The sequence below is a fragment of the Chiloscyllium plagiosum genome, unplaced genomic scaffold (genome assembly GCF_037043375.1).
Source record: "Chiloscyllium plagiosum isolate Xiang-an unplaced genomic scaffold, Cpla_swu_hap1 HiC_scaffold_13, whole genome shotgun sequence".
Lineage (NCBI taxonomy): Eukaryota > Metazoa > Chordata > Chondrichthyes > Orectolobiformes > Hemiscylliidae > Chiloscyllium > Chiloscyllium plagiosum.
The window spans coordinates 78,341,747-78,360,511 of NW_028270151.1; the positions used below are offsets into that span (position 1 = coordinate 78,341,747).

The 18,765-nt window shown below is 41.9% G+C and overlaps 1 protein-coding gene across 11 annotated transcripts in view; it reads right to left on the reverse strand.

Annotated features, from left to right (window-relative positions):
• Positions 1 to 18,765, reverse strand: part of yeats2 (YEATS domain containing 2) — a 139,064-nt gene that overhangs the window by 89,280 nt on the left and 31,019 nt on the right. For 6 of the 11 annotated variants that reach the window (XM_087993786.1, XM_087993794.1, XM_087993791.1 and 3 more), the window contains exons 8-14: positions 13,083 to 13,194; positions 11,564 to 11,608; positions 10,189 to 10,462; positions 7,657 to 7,902; positions 2,869 to 3,027; positions 1,468 to 1,565; positions 435 to 557 (exon numbers count right to left, since the gene is read on the reverse strand). In XM_087993786.1, the coding sequence (XP_087849912.1) occupies positions 435 to 557; positions 1,468 to 1,565; positions 2,869 to 3,027; positions 7,657 to 7,902; positions 10,189 to 10,462; positions 11,564 to 11,608; positions 13,083 to 13,194 (1,057 nt within the window). The remainder of the gene's footprint in view (positions 1 to 434; positions 558 to 1,467; positions 1,566 to 2,868; positions 3,028 to 7,656; positions 7,903 to 10,188; positions 10,463 to 11,563; positions 11,609 to 13,082; positions 13,195 to 18,765) is intronic. The other 5 variants (XM_087993788.1, XM_087993787.1, XM_087993785.1 and 2 more) reach the window with 4 other exon arrangements.

Consider the following 18,765-nt stretch of genomic DNA (forward strand, 5'->3'; position numbering starts at 1 on the left):
TGCCCCTTAAGTCCCTTTTATATCTTTCCCCTCTCACCCTAAACCTATGCCTTCTAGTTCTGGACTCCCCCACTCAGTCAAAATTCTCCTTTAATTGCTTGTCAGTGATCACTTCTGGGAAGGGTTTGTACAGACATCAGATGAGAACAGAATGAAGCTTAGATGTGCAGTCAGAGTCAAATTTGCAGCTATATTTGCATACACTCTAAAAGCTGCTCAATGGCTGTAAATTATGTGAAAGGCCATAGTCAAATATAATTTCTTTCCTTGTGAGGCCTTTGTCTGAACTTGGCCTTTTGTTTTAGTTAAGTTAATTTAAATACTTTGGGCATGTACTTGTCCATGAAATCGATTCAAATTTAGCACTCATTCACAGTTGAGGATAATTTGTGTGTAAGGCAAGAAAGTCCTGTGGACATAGTGATCTCCTACACCTGTTTAACCTGTATACAGCCACTTCCAGCCCACTGTATTTCCAATAATTGTTGATCGACCTGTGCCATCTCCAATCTCCAGTGTACAGACTTGCATTTCCAGACAATAGTTATGTTCAGTTGCTAGAATCAATAAAGACAAAGGGAGTTATTCAGCTCATTGTGTCTGTGCCATCAATTCAGAATAGCTATTTAATTAGATGTGCAGGCTAGGTGGATTAGCCATGGGAAAATGCAAGGTTATAGGGACAGGTTAGGGGGGAATGGGTCAAGGTGGGATACTCTTCGGAGGAGCGGTGTGGACTCAATGGGTCAAACAGCCTGCTTTCACACTAGTAATTCTATAATTCCTGGACTTTCCTTGCAATTATTTTACTTCCCAAATACTAACCCCTACCCTTTTAAAATTGATTATTAAATCTACATCCATGACTCTATCATATAGAGCAGCCCAGATCATAACATACTGACTGGAAAAAAAATATCCTCACTTCTCCTCTAGGAGCAAATTACTGCAGATGCTGGAATCTGTACTGGAAACAAAAAATGCTGGAAATCACAACAGGTCAAGCAGCGTCCATGGACAGAAAGCAAGCACACATTTCAAGTCCAGATGACTCCTCTTTAGTTGTTTTGTCACTCATTTTAAGTCCCTGCTCTTCAGATAGTGACACTATCTAGGTGAACAAATCAGTCAATATTTTTAAACAGGTTTTGAGTTTGCAATTCTGACAGGGAAGCGGGCAAAGTCATCCGCCACACCGAACCCCCCGCCCCTCGGCACAAATCTGGAGTTACCAGGATTCTTTCTCTTGCTCAGTGGACAGCTATGGTGTTCAGTCATGCTAACTATCTCTTAAGTCAGTCATTGAGGTCAGTTTAGTAAAGTGCTGATTTCCAGTACAATGAAATGAGGGGTTCAAAGAGACATTTGTACATTACATCAACACAGCCTGGTAAGAGTCAAGATTCAAAACAGGAGGCACTTTCACTTGACAACAAAGCTAGCTCAACAGGACAGGAAAACCCTTACCTTCACAGCCGTTGTGATGAAGCTGCTGCCGTGTATTTTGGGGATGGGTGACCGGGCCCCTTGTGAAATGCCTGTCTGCTTTGTCGTGGGGCTCCCTGCTTCAAATGAAACAAGGAAGTAATAAACTTGAACTTGAAAAATCATGAGGCAAACTGTGAGTTGAGATTTCATTTATTCACATTCCTGCGGACTACTATTTCAACCTTTAAATTGATCAGTTCACGTCTTTGAAGAGAAAAGAATTCCAGACAAGCCTGTTTGATTTGTAGGTTTCTGACAGCAGGATTTCAACACTGCTGTGTTCTATTTTTTAATTTTTTTTACTCCTTGGCCCAATATAAACATCCTGATAAAGAAATGTAGCCCTCAGTGGGTTAAACTCTCATATCAACCGTACAACACACATGACTGTGTGTATCTGACACAGCAGTCAGCTGAATAACAAATTAGTCTCTGCTTTGCATTCTGGGATACTGAGCATGTGGAGGCAACAAACTATTTCACACTAGTCTATTCACTCCAGTGCAGTGCATTTGACTAATCAAGCAGCATTAATGCTTGTCATCACTCCTTATCCAACTCCACATCATATCTCAGCTTCACCTCAGCTCTGAAGCAGTCAGAGTCTGAAGGCTGTTGTTAGAGTCATTTACAGCACAGAAAGAGGGTTTTGGCTAATCAAGCATATGCCAAATCCTCGCAGAACATTCCAGTTGGTGTCACTCCCCTGATCAAATATCTTTCCTGACATTGATAGCCAGCTCTTCTGAAGCTAGTGACACGTCACAGTGGAAAGTGATGAGCGTGCAATGACTTAGTGGTATTATCGCTAGACTATTAGTCCAGAAATTTCAGCTAATGTTCTGGGGACCTGGGTTCAAAATCCATAATGGCGGATGGCTGAATTTAAAGTCAATAATGAATATGGAATTAAGGGTCTAATGATGACTATTATCAATTGTTTGAAAAACCTATCTGGTTCACAAATATCTTTTAGGAAAAGAAATCTGTCATCCTTACCATGTCTGGCCGACATGTGACTCCAGACCCACAGCAACGTGGTTGACTCTTAACTGCCCTCTGGGCTATTAGGGATGAGTAACAAATGCTGATCTACCCAGTGACACCCCCAAGCCATGAGTGAATAAAACAAAATGCAACATGCAACACATAATAAGTGCTTTATCCAAGTTACTAAAGCAGTGACACAAATAGCAAATTGAAGGGATTGTCAATTTTAACAAACTAGAGTATCGAATAACAGACTTGCAAAGAGCTGGAGCTAAACAATGAGGTAAGTTAGACTCAAACAATGAGGTGCACCCTATTATATCACAGTATGACACTAAGTCTTAGCTTATGGCGCATGCATGTGTGAATGCAAATGGTTAGGGTTCTTACCTGTGTTTGATGTTGACACTCCAATCACTTGTCCAGGTTTGTCCACTATAATGTAGGGATTACTTATTACAGAGACAGATGATCCTTGCTTCATGTGTACAGGCGTAGAGGTTGGGGTACGTGGCAAAGGAGAGTGACTCGGAGTTGAGATTGGCGATCCTACAGTAAGAGAAAACAATTAATGTCATCACGAATGTTTCTACTTCAAATCACAGACTTCAATTTCACAGTAGCCACAGTTTGAACACACCCTATAGATCAGCGGGCACAGGCATCAATTAGTGAAGGGCTAAGCAAAACAAATCATCCCTATTCCGAAAATTTGATCCTGTTCATTATCTCTGTCATTTCCACTCTTTAGGTTTTTCACAATTACAGCAATTCTGTATTTCCAGATTTTAACATTATTCCATACTTCATTCACTTCCATCTTTTCTATCCTTTTCGTTATTGTGTCCGTTGCAGTTTAGATGGTAGTACGCTGGCCTCTGAATTACAAGTTAGTGGGTTCAAATCCCAATCTAGGTACCTGAGCAGAAATTTTAAGGCTGGCACTCCAGTGCGGTTTTGAGGGAGTCTTGCGGTTCATTGATGCTGCATGTTGGGTGGAATATTAAACTGAGATCCTATTTTCCCTCTCATGTGGACTAAACAAAACCCCATTATTTCAAAGACCACCAGTCAGTCTGGTGGTGAGAAAGGTTTAGGAATGATAATGCAGCCAAAATTAACAATCATCACTTGGACAAATATGGAACAATAATTAAGGAAAGGTAGCATAGCTTTGTTAAAGGAAAATCATGGTTAATAACCTGATTGAGCTCTGCAGTATCAGAGAGGAAGTGTGGACAGGAACTTCCAAATGGTGTGTAATAAAGTACCACAAAATAGAATTGTGGAACACACAGGACAACAGCAGTGTGGAAACAAATGTGGCTGGATAACAGGAAAGAGAGTATAGTGGTGAATGGCTGTTTACCAATCTGGAGGCAGTGATCCCTAGGGGTCAGTTGATATGTTGATACTTGGTTGTACAGGGCACAATTTTGAATCATAGTCATCAACTTCAAAAAGGCTTAGGCCAACCAGGAATGAGTGAGCATGCAGCAGGTGAAGTTTAATGCAGAGTAGTGTGAAGTATTGGCAGAAAGTACGAGGAGAGGCAATATAAAATGAAGGATATAATTCTAAAAGGGCTGCAGGAGAAAAGGAGGCCTAGGGCCCAAATGTGCACAGATCATCAAAGATGTTCGGGGAATTTAAAGAAGTGTTTAAAAAGACGTAGGGGATCTTGGTTTTATAAACAATTAGAGATCAAAAGCAAGGAAGTTATAATGAACCTTTATAAAACACTAATTCAGATACAACCAGAATATTGGTCTAACTCTGGAAGAACAACGTGAAGGGCTTTACAGTGCACAGACAATATTCAAAGCAGTGGCTTGCATGATTGAATTAGAGAAGTTGGCATTAGTGTATTTTGTGAAGGGAAGGTTAAGAGGAGATTTGATGGTAATCTTTGAAATCTTGAGGGGTCTAAATTGAGTAGCTGAAGAGGAACCATTTCTGTTGGCAGAGATGTCCAGAACCAAAGGACAATTTAAATTGACTGGAAAAAGAATCAAAAGGTGACAAGAGTAACATGTCTTTATTCCCTGCAGTGTGGGGTTAGGATCTGAAACATACTGCCGAAGAGGACAACAGGAGGAGATTCAATCAAGACCTTCAATACGAAATCTGTGAAGCACCTAAAGAGAAAACATTTGCAGGACTGTAAGAAGAGATTGAGTGAGGAGGACAAAACAAACTGCTCCAACAGAAAGCCAGATGAGCTGTCTGATTCCATAGTCAGTTAGCCTGGTGCTCTGGTCAATGGTCAACTCTCAACCAACACTGAAACAAATTATCTGGTCACTATCTCAAATTCTATTGTGCAATGTTAGTTATACACAAGCTGGGTGTTCGGTTTCCTATGTGACAACAGTGACTACACTTCAAACCATTTAAATGCCCAGAAAACAATTTGGAAAAATGCGAGGTCATAAAGGCACCTTGGCATTGCAGGTATTCTTGTCATTCCATTATTCTCATCCTTTCAACATACCATCCTTAATATCATTGACACCCTTTCCAATATTCCTACCCTGAAACAAGATTCTATCCTTCTCAACACTTCATTCTTGCCAATTATCCATCCGTTCTAAAATGCCCATCCTTCCGTAACTCCCACTGTTTCTATAAATTTTCTGTTTTTGTTTAAACAGCTATTTGTTAACTGGATATCACTGGAATAACGGAGATCACTGAAGATATAAAGCAGGTTGGGCAGTATGTGCAAGGAAAAGAGAGGCTGGAACTGAAGCATCTGATGGGATGACTCATAATCAACTTCTCTCTTTGCTTTTGTCAATCCTATAAATGAGTTATAGAGTCATAGAGATGTACAGCATGGAAACAGACCCTTCGGTCCAACCTGTCCATGCCGACCAGATATCCCAACCCAATCTAGTCCCACCTGCCAGCACCTGGCCCATACCCCTCCAAACCCTTCCTATTCATATACCCATCCAAATGCCTCTTCAATGCTGCAATTGTACCAGCCTCCACCACTTCCTCTGGCAGCTCATTCCATACACCCTCTGTGTGAAAACGTTGCCCCTTAGGTCTCTTTTATATCTTTCCCCTCTCACCCTAAACCTATGCCATCTAGTTCTGGACACCCCTATCCCAGGGAAAAGACGTTGCCTATTTACCCTATCCATGCCCCTCATAATTTTGTAAACCTCTATAAGGTCACCCCTCAGCCTCCGACACGCCAGGGAAAACAGCCCCAGCCTGTTCAGCTTCTCCCTATTGCTCAAATCCTCCAACCCTGGCAACATAGTTGTAAAGCTTTTCTGAACCCTTTCAAGTTTCACAACATCCTTCCGATAGGAAGGAGACCAGAATTGCACACAATATCCCAACAGTGGCCTAACCAATGTCCTGTACAGCAGCAACATGACCTCCCAACTCCTGTACTCAATACTCTGACCAATAAAGGAAAGCATACCAAATGCCTTCTTCACTATCCTGTCTACCTGCGACTCCACTTTCAAGGAGCTATGAACCTGCACTCCAAGGTCTCTTTGTTCAGCAACATTCCCGAGGACCTTACCATTAAGGTGTATAAGTCCTGCTAAGATTTGCTTGCCCAAAATGCAGCACCTCGCATTTATCTGAATTAAACTCCATCTGCCATTTCTCAGCCCATAGGCCCATCTGGACAAGATCCTGTTGTAATCTGAGGTAATCCTCTTTGCTGTCCACTACACCTCCAATTTTGGTGTCATCTGCAAACTTACTAACTGTACCTCTTATGCTCGCATCCAAATTATTTATGTAAATGACAAAAAGTACAGGACCCAGCACCAATCCTTGTGGCACTCCACTGGTCACAGGCCTCCAGTCTGAAAAACAACCTTCCACCACCACCCTCTGTCTTCTACCTTTGAGCCAGTTCTGTATCCAAATGGCTAGTTCTCCCTGTATTTCATGATGTCTAACCTTGCTAGTCAGTCTCCCATGGGGAACCTTGTCGAACGCCTTACTGAAGTCCATATAAATCACATCTACTGCTCTACCGTCATCAATCTTCTTTGTTACTTCTTCAAAAAACTCAATCAAGTTTGTGAGACATGATTTCCCACGCACAAAGCCATGTTGACTATCCTGAATCAGTCCTTGCCTTTCCAAATACATGTACATCTATCCCTCAGGATTCCCTCCAACAACTTGCCCACCACTGAGGTCAGGCTCATCGGTCTATAGTTCCCTGGCTTGTCTTTACCGTCCTTCTTAAACAGTGACACCACGTTTGCCAACCTCCAATCTTCTGGCACCTCACCTGTGACTTTCGATGATACAAATGTCTCAGCAAGAGATCCAGCAATTACTTCTCTAGCTTCCCACAGAGTTCTCGGTTACACCTGATCAGGTCCTGGGGATTTATCCACCTTTATAACCGTTTCAAGACATCCAGCACTTCCTCCTCTGTAATATGGACATTTTGCAAGATGTCACCATCTATTTCCCTACAGTCTATATCTTCCATATCCTTTTCCACAATACTGATGCAAAATATTCATTTAGTATCGCCCCCATTTTCTGTGGCTCCACACAAAGGTCGCCTTGCTGATCTTTGAGGGGCCCTATTCTTTCCCTAGTTACCCTTTGTCCTTAATATATTTGTAAGAACCCATTGGATTCTCCTTAATTCTATTTGCCAAAGTTATCTCAGGCCCCCTTTTTGCCCTCCTGATTTCCGTCTCAAGTATACTCCTACTTCCTTTATACTTTTCTAATGATTCACTCGATCTATCCTGTCTATACCTGACATACGCTTCCTTCTTTTTCTTAACAAAATCCTCAATTTCTTTAGTCATCCAGCATTCCTTGTACCTACCAGCCTTCCCTTTCACCCTAACAGGAATATACTTTCTCTGGATTCTTGTTGTCTCATTTCTGAAGGCTTCCCATTTTCCAGCCATCCCTTTACCTGCAAACATCTGCCTCCAATCAGCTTTCAAAAGTTCTTGCATAATACCGTCAAAATTGGCCTCTCTCTAATTTAGAACTTCGCTTATCACAACTGACAAATTTATACTCCAGAAGTTTCCTATTCAATTCCACAATACTTGATAATTTAGCCCCCCTGTCCCCCAGCTCATGACACGGATCAGACTGAGATTTCTGGCTTTCCAGCATTGTGTGCTTCACCTTTAATGCTAATGCTGAGAGTAGATGTACCTGACACGATTTTGCAGCTCATGGTAATGGGCTGGAAGGACTTCCCTGGAGAATCAGAAGGGCTGGGAAGCTGCCCCTGAGGAACAATCTTGCAACTGGCTGTGATTGGTTGGAACGCTGAGTTTCCATGAGTTCCAAACGTGACCTTCTGAGTGGCCACTGGCCTGGTTGGTGTACGCTCCAGGGAAGACTGTCCTGAGTGACTGCTCAGTCCCACTTCACTTTTAACAGGAACTTCCAACTTAACTGAAAATATAAAAGAAACAGAAGCATATTTCATTACATCTAGAGGAATTAAGTCTTCCATTCATCCTTCACAATATCCTTCCTTGAGGATTTATTCATATAAAATCTTCCTCAACCATAGGCATCTAGGACAAACACAGTAAGTGTTGGAGAAACTCAGCAGGTTTTACAGCATCTGTGGAGACAGAAACATCTCAAGTCCAATACGAACTGAAGAAGAGTTGTACCGGAGTCAAAATGTTACCTGTTTCTCTCCCCACAGATGCTGCCAGAGCTGCTGAGTTTCTCCACCATTTTCAGTGTTTGTCCTAGATTCTTATGGTTGAAGAACATTTTATATGAACTGCATTTACCCGCATTGATTCAATATCTCATGATAACTTACAAGAATCTAAGAAACAGATCTGAAATGTTCAAATGACCCTGTTCTTTAGGAGTAAGATTTCTAGAATTTCCCCACCCTTTGTATGAAGAGGTACTTCATGATATCACCCCCAAACGTTCTAGTTCTAATTTTAAGGTTACACCTTCCCCATTCTCAACTTTCCCACCAAAGAAAATAGCTTCCTTCTACCCAATCAAATCTTTTAATTATTTTAAACACTCAATTATCTCAATCTTAATCTTATGTAGTCAAGGAAGAAGGTTTTTGTGGCACAAGATGTAGAGTTCCCTGCCTCTGTGCCAGGAGACCTGGGTTCAAGTCCCACCCGATCCAGCCTCCAATCTCCTCTAATAGGTTGAATATAAGTATCTATACTCAAGGAATTGAAGTCTGTTTGCTGTAACAACTATATTGAAAGGCCCCAGCTTCATTGCCTAACCGGTGTAATACTGATCAACGCAAGTATTGGGATGTTAGAATTTGTCTGAATGTCTCTAGACGTGGGGGAAGGGAATTAAGATATTTATTTATTCCTCCTCTGTCCTGACGGTTGTATTCATAGGTCTTCCAGGAAATCAGTTGTCCCTCATCAACACAGAATTGGAATTTAAATAATTCTGCCTTTCAAATACATTATTTTAAATAATTTATCCCATTACTGCTACAAGACTTTCATTGACAAGTTACACCCATCTCTTAAAGGAACTATACAATTATGACAGAATAAACTCAGGAGAAATCACTTGTAAAAACACAATGCTTGAATTTTGTGACTTTGTTGTGCCACATTAGCATACAAGTACTTTAGACAGCTCATTATCACTATATTATTTGGAACATGTTCAAACATACATGCCCTTCAGCAGACGGTTTGAATTTTCATAGAAGTGTATCTCAGTGCGTGCACATTTAGAGTAGAATAGAATAGAATTGCTACAGTGAGGAAGCAGGCCATTTGGCCCATCGAGTCCACACCGACCCTCAAAAGAACAACCTACCCAGACCCATCCCTCTACCCCATTCCTGTAACTCTGTATTTTCAATGGCTAACCCACCTAGCCTGCACATGGGCAATCTACCTAACTTGCAAATCATTGGACTGTGGGAGGAAAGCAGAGCATCTGGAGGAAATCCACACAATCAGGGGGAGAAGGTGCAAACTCCACACAGCCAGTCACCCAAGGGTGGAATCGAACCTGGGTCCCTGGCATCGTGAGGCAGCAGTGCTAACCACTGAGCCACCGTGTCACCACATTTATGTAGTTTTGAGGTTTGTACATATGTGTACATATAAACATCATGTTTGCTTTCATTTGTACATACATGTTTGACTTGGTGTTTGATTTTGGAGTTTATGGATATATGTACAGCTCCATGTTTAATTTTAAAGGTTGTACACATCTATGTACATCCATATCTGGTTTCAGAATGTGTACATATGTGACTGTGTTTGCTTTGGGATTTGTACATACAGGTGCATGACCATTTGATTGTGTGTGCATGCATGTAGGGGCTGAACATTGCACCGACATGTAGGTAACTCCTACTGGTTTCGGGATTTGTGCACACACCAGTAGCTCTACTTTTCTTTCAAATTTGTATATCTATGCGTGTCACTGTTTGAAATAAGAACAGAAAATGGCAAAAAAACTCAGCAGATTGGCAAGATCTGTGCAAATTGAAACAGATCTTTTAAGTTTTCTTCTGATCAGACTCTTGTCAAAAAGTTAACTCTGTTTCTTGTTCCACAGCTGTTGCTAGACCTGAAAGTTTCTTCAACGCTTTCCTTTTTTATTTCAGATTTGTACACAAATGTCTGCCACTATGTGATTTTGGTGTTTGGCATGCTCACAAGATGCCATGTTTAGGATGTGGTTCCTACATGGGGCTGCGTGGTTCACCTTTTTCTGAAGTAAATCCCAGAGAGTCGTGCAACTGCTTTCCAGTGGCAGAACTCAAAGTAGCTAGAGACATGTGCACTGCTCCTGCTGATGTCATTGGGGGAGTGGAGGCCATTGCAGGTTGCAAAGGGGTGACAGACTGAGGTGTTCTGCTGGAGGAGGAGGAGCAAGAGGAGGATGATGAAAGGAGCACAGTAGAGGAGCCAGAAGGAGCCAGAGCTGTGGGAAGGTAGTCCTCGCCAAGAGAGTCACGGTGCAGTTCAACATCAACCACCTGTTCCAAGGGGAACACATAAAGAACATTGTTATTTCAGCACTCAAACTTCAAATGGATAAAACAGATGCGCAGGACCAAACTCAGTGTAAAAATGGATAAGAAATCCAAACACAAATTCTCAAAACAACGTGCATTTAACATTGTAAAACATCCCAAAGATCTTCACAGAAGCATTATTAAACAAAATCTGACACCAAACCACAAAATCACAGTATGACAGCTGATTGCAAAATCGGTCAAACAAATTTTATGGAATGTCTTAGAAAAGTATCAGAGAGCTGCAGAGATTTAAAAAAACAAAAAAAAAGGAAGGAAAACACTATGGCTAGGAATTCCAGAGCTTTGTACAAAACAGCTGAAGAGACAGCCATCAATGGTGGAGCTATGAAAATCAGAGATTCAAATGGCCAGACTTGGAGAAATGCAGAGATCTGACAAGGTTACACCTCAAGAGAGAGACTATGACAACAGAGAGGGGCAAGGCCATGAATTTCAAGACAAAGAACAAGAATTTTAAAATTGTGCCATTGCCAGAGTCAACAAGTCTCCAAGTTGTGCTGGTGATATTGCTGGACAAAAGCACAACTTATCAGCTGGCCTAAGCAGCCCCTAATTAAAAGAAATTCATTCACTTAACTCAAATAAAGGTCAACACCAACACCTACAAAAGGGATGAGAGCAAAGTCATTGTTGTGGGTACAGCGTTCACCTAATTATCATACAATAATGTAATTTCTAAGTTATTAATATAAATAAGTAATTAAACTTTTCACGCAAGAAGCTATCAACCATGATAGCAGCATGATTATATCAAACCTCTGGGTAATGATATGTAAAAAAAAACTCAATCAGGATTCCTTCTCCCAACTCTCTTACACAGATATCCTCTCTGCTAATACACTATTTGGTCTCAGTACTGGATGGCTGACCTGGACTCTGTTTGGGTTCTTACTTGAATGATGGGTGAACTCAGACTGTAAAGTGTCAGTCCCTACAGCTGTGAAGCTGCTAAATTGAGTAAAAGAAATAGAAAGCTGCAGAGGGAAAGTGAGAGAGAGAGAGAGAGAGTAAAAAAGAGAGAGAGAGACTAAAACATACTGTTTCTGCACCAAGTGTCTGCAAGCCAGTGTAGGTTCGATCCAGCTGTGGAAAAAAAAACTTATATCAGTAAAAGTGAAAGACAGCTATGAGTGCCCAACATGAGCATTGAAAAAAAGCAAATGGTAATAAGGAAACCAAATTCAAGAGTAGCTTAGTTACCTCAAGAATCTCACATAAATCTAGCCCAAACTGATGCCAAGTTAGTGGGCTAGATTTTCCACTCAATTAGATAGGGGTAAAAATTTAAGTCTGACTTCTCTATCTTTGCAGACAGTAATATGAGTTTCAATCACAAGACTAATATAGACCCAATTTGGCAAATCTCATTCAAATGATGGTCTATCCGAAACTGAAATATTGCACTGAAGTAGTGAGGAATCCAATTGCTGTGATGCAGTTGAATGACCTTTGTTCTGCACCTATTATTTAAACTTGGAAGCACTCTGAATCAATGTAGAGGGCACTTCATATAGTATTCATATCATGCAACCACACTTCAGAGTTAGCATTTTCAGACAGGCTAAGGTTGCGGGCTCCACAATTGGCACAAAGCATACAATCTAGGTTTATGCCAGTGCATTTTGCAGTGTTGTACATACAATCCATTTGATTAGATGTTAAAGCAAGACCCTGACTACCTAGTTAGGAGGAGAAAACAAACGATCCAACAGCAATATTCAGTAGGAAATACTTAAACCATAAGCAACACCATCATTAAGGCAGCATGGTGGCACAATAGTTAGCACTGCTTTCTCACAGCATCAGGAAACCGGGTTCAATTCCAGCCTCGGGCGACTGTCCATGTGGAGTTTGCACATTCTCCCCATGTCTGTGTGGGTTTCTTCCCACAATCCAAAGATGTGCATGTTAGGTGGATTGGCCTTGCTCAATGGCCATTGTTCAGGTATGTGCAGGCTAGATGGGTTAGCCATAGAAAATGTAGAGTTGGGGGATAGGGTAGGACAAAAATGTGGACTCATAGGGCCAAGGTGCCCACTTCCACAGTGTAGGGATTCTACGAAATACAGACTTATTGTGGGTTATGGGAGTTTGCTGTGAGAAAACTGGCTACCGGGTTTCCTGATATTACAACATTAACTACACTGCAGAACCATCTAACAGTTTCTATAAAATACTTCAAAAGGTATACCGATGATGCTTTTTTGAACAGGCATACAATCTGCGTTTGAAACCTTGTTCAATTAAATGCAAGCTCAGCAGCTTGCACAAAGCTAGGAGCAAAGACCCTAGGAAAAGGAAACAGCTTAAGCCTCTCCACCATTAAATTTGATCAACACTTATTATACTTCAAATCCATTCACCCATTTTAGCACCATAACCCGTGATGCATTTACCAAAATTCTAATGTTCTCAGTCTTGAAAGCTCCCTTTGTCCCAGCATCCAGACTGATCTGATAACAGTGATAAGTGATTGTTCTTCCCTGTTTCAAGCCTTTATTAACAGATTAACAAGAGCAAATATGGGAGGCAGAGCTTCAACCAACTACTGCTGTACCTTCAGCTGGTGAATGATGTCTATTCTCTTGTTGCGCAGGTCCCTGAAGTGGATCTGAATACGTACAGGGAATTCACCCCAGCCTCGTCTGGTCAAGTGAAATGGTGGCTCACTAATCAGAAAATTTTAAAAAATGAAAATCAGTCCACATGAAAAAAAAATTGAGAACAACAATAACCTATTGCTTACGTAACTTACTATTCACTTTTCCACCAGCTACTAAATTTGACAATATAATCTTGCAGCCAAAATACCAAAACATCTGCTCACAAAGATTGTTCTGAAAGAGTCGCCGAAAGGGAGTTTGGGCTGGATTTTGTACACCTCAATTCCAGACATGTTTGTGACATTAGAAGCAGGAAAAATACATCAGGTGGCCAGCCCTTCATCTTCCCACCCACCTCTAAATCATTCTCAGTAAGACTGAGTAATGCTGCCATGACCCTATCCCCATTTAAGCCAACTGAGGGTGTTAATTAGCTAATTACTGCCACCTAAGGCCTTCAGACCCCATCCACCATCAAGATGTGCTGAGCAATGTCAGGTGTCGGAGAGTGGGAAGGTCTTTTTTTTTAAACAGCTTTGTTGAAAGATGGGAAGAGGGCACACATCATTGTGGGCTGGGGAGATGCTCTGTATGCATCAAGTTAAAAATCACAACACCAGGTTATAGTCCAACAGGTTTAATTGGAAGCACACTGGCTTTCGGATCGACGCTCCTTTATCAGGTGATAATGGAGGGCTCAATCCTAACACAGAATTTATAGCAAGAATTTACAGTGTGATGTAACTAAAATTATACATTGAAAAATTGAACAGGCAATCAATTTTTCAATGTATAATTTCAGTTACATCACACTGTAAATTCTTGCTATAAATTCTGTGTTAGGATTAAGCCCTCCATTATCACCTGATGAAGGAGCGTCGCTCCAAAAGCTAGTGTGCTTCCAATTAAACCTGTTTGACTATAACCTGGTGTTGTGTGATTTTTAACTTTGTACACCCCAGTCCAACACCGGCATCTCCAAATCATGTATGCATCAAGGTATCACTCCACCCCAAGCCTGCTCCTCACCTTGAAGGCTTGCGGATCTACCTGGGTTTGGATGCTGTCAATGCTCTCCATTGGCCTCCCTGTAGTCCTGACAGTGTCCAGTACTGAGCTCTGGTGCTTCTCAGATTACTAGAGCCACCCGTTAATCTGACTGGCTGACGGCTCTCAAGTTTAGGACTTGATGAGGAGGCTGATAGCCAACCCTCAGCTTGCTTAGGCCACCTCCAGCGTTTTGTCACTGCAAGGCAGGCCTTTCAAATATCAGTCCATTTGTCTCAGATTGTCACAGAGAGGCCAGGTCATTGAATATATTCAGGACTGCATGAGGCAGTGTCAACAGTTGCGGGCAGCAATCAATAAAGTGCAGTCAGGCTACAACTAGCCATGATCTTATAGAATGGCAGACTGTCCTTGATGGACTGAATGGCCTACTCCTGCTCTTAATTCATGTCTTCTTGTGAACTAACCTTTCTGTGTACAAAGTAGCTCCACAGCTACTTCGGTTCATCCAATCCTTTGGATTCCCAAAGATTGGTTGCATTTGTCCCATCTTTGACCTTGGGGTATTTGATGGGACAGAGTCAAGGGAACTACACTGTTTATAGCTCAAGCCTGCACCAACTTGCCATCACTGCTACTCAGGAATTTGACAACCAAATGTCTAGCTGTTTCTGAGAGGATGCAATACAGTACAAGTGATGCACAATAGAAGTCTCATTCTCACTGAATAAAAGATAAAAAGGATCAAACTTGCTCCATAAGCAGGGGATTTATTTCAACCAGGAAAAGACCCACTCTCAATTTATCAAGCAATAAATTCTATTAATAATTGTTCAAAATGTAATTAGGGTACACAGTTATTTATCCTCTAACTTCTTGTATTATCTTTAGGATAATACAATTCTCAAATTCATATTCCATACAAGCTATCTGAGTTCTGTGTCCTTAACTGTCCACCATACATATACACATGCACACATACTCTATGCTGTGAATTTGCATTTTCAAATACTTTCTATTTTGTTCAAAAAGAACGCAATCTGTAGGCAATCAGTCAATGCGTCAATTTATAAATTCCTACTTTGGAAACAAAACCAGTCCAGGTTGGAATACAGGCAGACTCTAACCTCATACCTTCAATGCACTGTCTGAGCTGAAATGTCACGTTCTTTATATATTGATAAAACCTTAAGTTATCTCAGGGCTGTGACTTGAAAGAAATTCTGGGATTTATAGTCATAGAGATGTACAGCATGGAAACAGATCCTTCAGTCCAACCCGTCCATGCCAACCAGATATCCCAACCCAATCTAGTCCCACCTACCAGCACCTGGCCCATATCCCTCCAAATCCTTCCTATTCATATACCCATCCAAATGCCTCTTAAATGTTGCAGTTGGACTAGCCTCCACCACTTCCTCTGGAAGCTCATTCTGTACACATACCAACCACTGCGTGAAAAAGTTGTCCCTGAGGTCTCTTTTATATCTTTCCCCTCTCTCACTTAACCTATGCCCTCTAGTTCTGGACTCCCCCACCCCAGGGACAATACTTTGTCTATTTATCCTATCCATGCCCTTCATGATTCTGTAAACCTCTAGAAGGTCACCCCTCAGCCACCGACACTCCAGGGAAAACAGCCCTCGCCTGTTCAGCCTCTCCTTATCCTCCAACTCCTCCAACTCTGGCAACTTCCTTGTAAATCTTTTCTGAACCCTTTCAAGTTTCACAACATCTTTCCAATAGGAAGGAGACCAGAATTGCATGCAGTATTCCAGAAGTGGTCTAACCAATGTCCTGTACAGCAGCAACATGATCTCCCAATTCCTGTACTCAATACTCTGACCAATAAAGGAAAGCATACCAAATGCATCTTCACTATCCTATGTACCTGCGACTCCACTTTCAAGGAACTATAAACCTGCACTCCAAGGTCTCTTTGTTCAGCAACACTCTCTACGACCTCACCATTAAGTGTATAAGTCTAGCTAAGATTTCCTTACCCAAAATGCAGCACCTCGCATTTATCTAAATTAGACTCCATCTGCCACTTCTCAGCCCAGTGGCCCATCTGATCAAGATTCCGTTGTAATCTGAGGTAACCGCTGTCCACTACACCTCGAATGTTGGTGTCATCTGCAAACTTACTAACTATACCTCTTATGCTCACATCCAAATCATTTATATAAATGATGAAAAATAGTGGGCCCAGCACCGATCCTTGTGGCACTCCACTGGTCACAGGTCTCCAGTCTTCTACCTTTCAGCCAGTTCTGTGTCCAAATGGCGACTTCTCCCTATACTCCGTGAGATCTAACCTTGCTAATCTGTCTCCCATGGGGAACCTTCTCGAACATCTTACTGGAGTCCACATAGATCACATCTACCGCTCTGCCCTCATCAATCCTCTTTGTTACTTCTTCAAAATACTCAATCAAGTTTGTAAGACATGATTTCCCACACACAAAGCCATGTTGACTATCCCTAATCAGTCCTTGCCTTTCCAAATACATGTACATCCTGTCCCTCAGGATTCCCTCCAACAACTTGCCCACCACCCCCGTCAAGCTCACTGGTCTATAGTTCCCTGGCTTGTCCTTACCACCTTTCTTAAACAGTGGCACCACGTTTGCCAACCTCGAGTCTTCATGCACCTCACCTGTGACTATCAATGATACAACTATTTCAGTAAGAGGCCCAGCAATCACTTCCCTGGCTTCCCACAGAGTTCTCGGGTACACCTGATCAGTTCGGGAGGATTTATCGACTTTTATACGTTTCAAGACATCCAGCACTTCCTCCTCTGTAATATGGACATTTCTTCAAGATGTCACCATCCACCTCCCTACATTCTATGTCTTCCATGTCCTTTTCCATAATAAGTATTGATGCAAAATACTTGTTTAGTATCTGCCCCATCTCCTGCGGCCCCACACAAAGGCTGCCTTGCTGATCTTTGAGGGGTCCTATTCCCTCCCTAGTTACCCTTTTGTCCTTAATGTATTTGTAAAAACCCTTTGGATTCTCCTTAATTCTATTTGCCAAAGGTATCTCATGTCCCCTTTTTGCCTTCCTGAATTCCCTCTTAAGTATACTCACACTTTCTTTATACGCTTCTAAGGATTCACTTGATCCATCCTGTCTATACCTGACATATGCTTCCCTCTTTCTCTTAACCAAACCCTCAATTTCTTAAATCATCCAGCATTCCACCTACCAGCCTTTCCTTTCACCCTGACAGGAAGAAATTTTCTCTGGGCTCTCGTTATCTAATTTCTGAAGGCTTTCCATTTTCCAGCCGTCCCTTTACCTGCGAACATCTGCCCCCAGTCAGCTTTTGAAAGTTCTTGCCCAATACTGTCAAAATTGGCCTTTCTCCAATTTAGATTTAGATTAGATTAGATTACATTACAGTGTGGAAACAGGCCCTTCGGCCCAACAAGTCCACACTGACCCGCCGAAGCACAACCCACCCATACCCCTACATTTACCCTTTACCTAACACTACGGGCAATTTAGCATGGCCAATTCACCTTACCTGCACATCTTTGGACTGTGGGAGGAAACTGGAGCACCCGGAGGAAACCCACGCAGACACGGGGAGAATGTGCAAACTCCACACAGTCAGTCGCCTGAGGTGGGAATTGAACCCGGGTCTCTGGCGCTGTGAGGCAGCAGTGCTAATCACTGTGCCACTGTGCCGCCCATAATTTAGAACTTCAATTTTTAGATCTGGTCTATCCTTTTCCATCACTATTTTAAAACTAATGGAATTATGGTCGCTGGCCTCAAAGTGCTCCCCCACTGACACCTCAGTCACCTGCCCTGCCTTATTTCCCAAGATTAGGTCAAGTTTTGGAGAAACAAAAGTCAAAACAACAGCACTTTTAAAAGGGAGGGGAACAGACAAAGGAAGCTCTTGGTGAGGTCCGTGCAGAGAGAAAGAAACATAGCAGTGAATCTGCACAGTTACAGCCTTTGCTGTTTGAATTCATGTAACGCTGGACATCAGAGTGCATCTGGGAAAATTAACAAACAGTGAAATTCACAACTAATCTCGGAGGAACCTGCTTGGGAGAGGTCACAGCACAGAAACAGATATGAATATTTAAACGTGGCCTTACAGTAAGTCTGCAGTAGTGAGTAGAGGGGGTTCTTTCTTGATTATATGTTTACTGAGATATGTCTCTTGATTAAACTTAAAATACAAGCCACAACTATTAATTTTACCTAGAGTAATGTGTTGTAGAGGAATAAGACGGTGCTATTTTCTGGGTCTGTAGATTGTGGAGGAGCAAAAATGGCCTTTAGTAGAGTAACATGCTCTTCTTGTCGATGTGGGAGTTTAGGGAGAGTTTACGGGTTACTGAGGATTATATCTGCAATAAATGCTGTTGGTTGTGAATCCTATCAGATCAAATAGAATCAGTTGGAGAGACAGTTAGAGGCAATGAGGAATTTACAACAGCAAGGGGATGACTTGGATGGCAGTTATAGGAAGGGGGAAAAGTCGCAGATACAGTCACAAATACGGGTTAACTCCAGGAATGGTAAGAGAGGTAGGCGGTTAGTGCAGGAGCCTTATTGTGGTTCTGTTCGCCAAGCTGGGAATTTGTGTTGCAGATGTTT